Genomic DNA, 1,478 nt, shown 5'->3' with positions numbered 1-1,478 from the left:
ATGGGGGCGAGAGGGGCCCTGGGGGTGAATGAGATGAGGATGGAAACAAGGTGAGAGGAGTGAGGGGGAGGAGGAAGAGAAGGAAGACAAGAAGAGGGGGACGAGGAAGAGGACAAGAAGGATGAGAGGAAGATAAGGAGGAGGAAGAAGAGCAGGACAAGGACGATGGGAGGAAGATGAGGAGGAGGACCGGGGAAAAGGAGGACACAGAAAAGGGTAACAAGGAGGAGGAGGAAGAGGATGAGGAGGAAGAAGACAAGGAGGATGAGGAGGAGAAAGATAAGGGAGGAGAAGGAGGACAGGGAAGAGGATGGAAAACAGGAGGATGAGGTGGGGGATGAGGAAGAGTACGATGAGGGCAATGAAGAAGGGGACAAGGAAGAGGAGGACAAGGGGACTGAGAAAGAGTGGGCTGAGGAAGAAGAGGAGGAGGAGGAGGAGGAGGAAGACAAGGAGGACTAAGAAGAAAAAAACAAGGAAGGAGGAGGACAGGGATGAGGAATATGAGGTGGGGGACAAAGAAGAGGAGAATGAGGGGAATGAGGGAAATGAGGAAGAGGGGGAGGAGGAGAGGGATGAGAAGGAGACCGAGGAGAAGGAGGAAGAGGGGGGTGAGGAGGAGGAGGATGAAGAGGATGAGGAGAAGGCGCGGCGATGGAGCCATGCATACCTGGGTGATGGAGGACAATGTGGGTGACATTGTTGGTGAGAACTGTTTGGGGTGCTGCCGTCTGGAGTCACCAGCCACGGGCAGGGACAGGGGGCTGAGCGGGACCCGGCGCCGGGGAGACGTGGTCCCAAAGGAGCCCCCCAGCCCCGAGGGCAGGCTGGGGTTGCTGGGCGAGGATTGGAGGGGCTGGCTCCGGGGGGACGTGGGCAGGGACGGGTTGGACAGCGAGGAGGACAGGGACGAGGGCAGGGACTGGTTGGACAGCGAGGAGGGAATGGAGGAGCTGCTGTGGGAGGACTGGAGAGAGGGGTTGCTGAGGGAGGCCTGGAGGGAGGGGCCGCGCAGGGAGGCCTGCAGGGAGGCCTGCAGGTTGGGGTTGCTCAGGGAGGACTGCAGGGACGGGTTACTCAGGGAGCTCTGCAGAGGTGAGGGGAGTCCTGTGGGCACAAAAACAGAGAGCACGTTACCCCCCAGCATGGCCCCGTGCCCGGGGAGGGGCCTGAGGGGCTCCCCGGGGGGAGGGAAGGGCCTGGGGGGGTCCCCAGGTGGAGGGAGGGAGATGGAGCCACCAAAACCACGGAGATGGACACAGCGATGGACACACTCACCCGGGGAGTCGTAGCCCAGCTCCCCCTGTGCCCCCCCACTCACCTGGGGGGTCTCTGAACTCCCATGTGCCCCCCCACTCACCTGGGGGGTCGTAGCCCAGCCCCCCCGTGCCGGTGCCGCTGATGCCCAGGTGGGTCATGGTGGTGGCCAGGTTGGAGGTGCTGCTGCCCCCACTCAGGGGGGGGAATGGGGCCTCCTC

The 1,478-nt window shown here is 62.4% G+C and overlaps 1 protein-coding gene across 1 annotated transcript in view; it reads right to left on the bottom strand.

The window, feature by feature from the left end:
* DENND4B (DENN domain containing 4B) overlaps positions 1-1,478 on the bottom strand; it is a 27,920-nt gene that overhangs the window by 22,269 nt on the left and 4,173 nt on the right. Inside the window, exons 8-10 of the mRNA XM_029965900.1 lie at positions 1,361-1,475; positions 589-1,107; positions 320-458 (exon numbers count right to left, since the gene is read on the bottom strand). Of these exons, the coding sequence (XP_029821760.1) occupies positions 320-458; positions 589-1,107; positions 1,361-1,475 (773 nt within the window). The remainder of the gene's footprint in view (positions 1-319; positions 459-588; positions 1,108-1,360; positions 1,476-1,478) is intronic.

Source organism: Manacus vitellinus, unplaced genomic scaffold, assembly GCF_001715985.3.
Source record: "Manacus vitellinus isolate BGI_N305 unplaced genomic scaffold, ASM171598v3 scaffold_123_pilon, whole genome shotgun sequence".
Classification (NCBI taxonomy): Eukaryota; Metazoa; Chordata; class Aves; order Passeriformes; family Pipridae; genus Manacus; species Manacus vitellinus.
The sequence above is the reverse complement of the archived record's forward strand: the minus strand, read 5'-3'. Positions and strand labels throughout refer to the sequence as shown.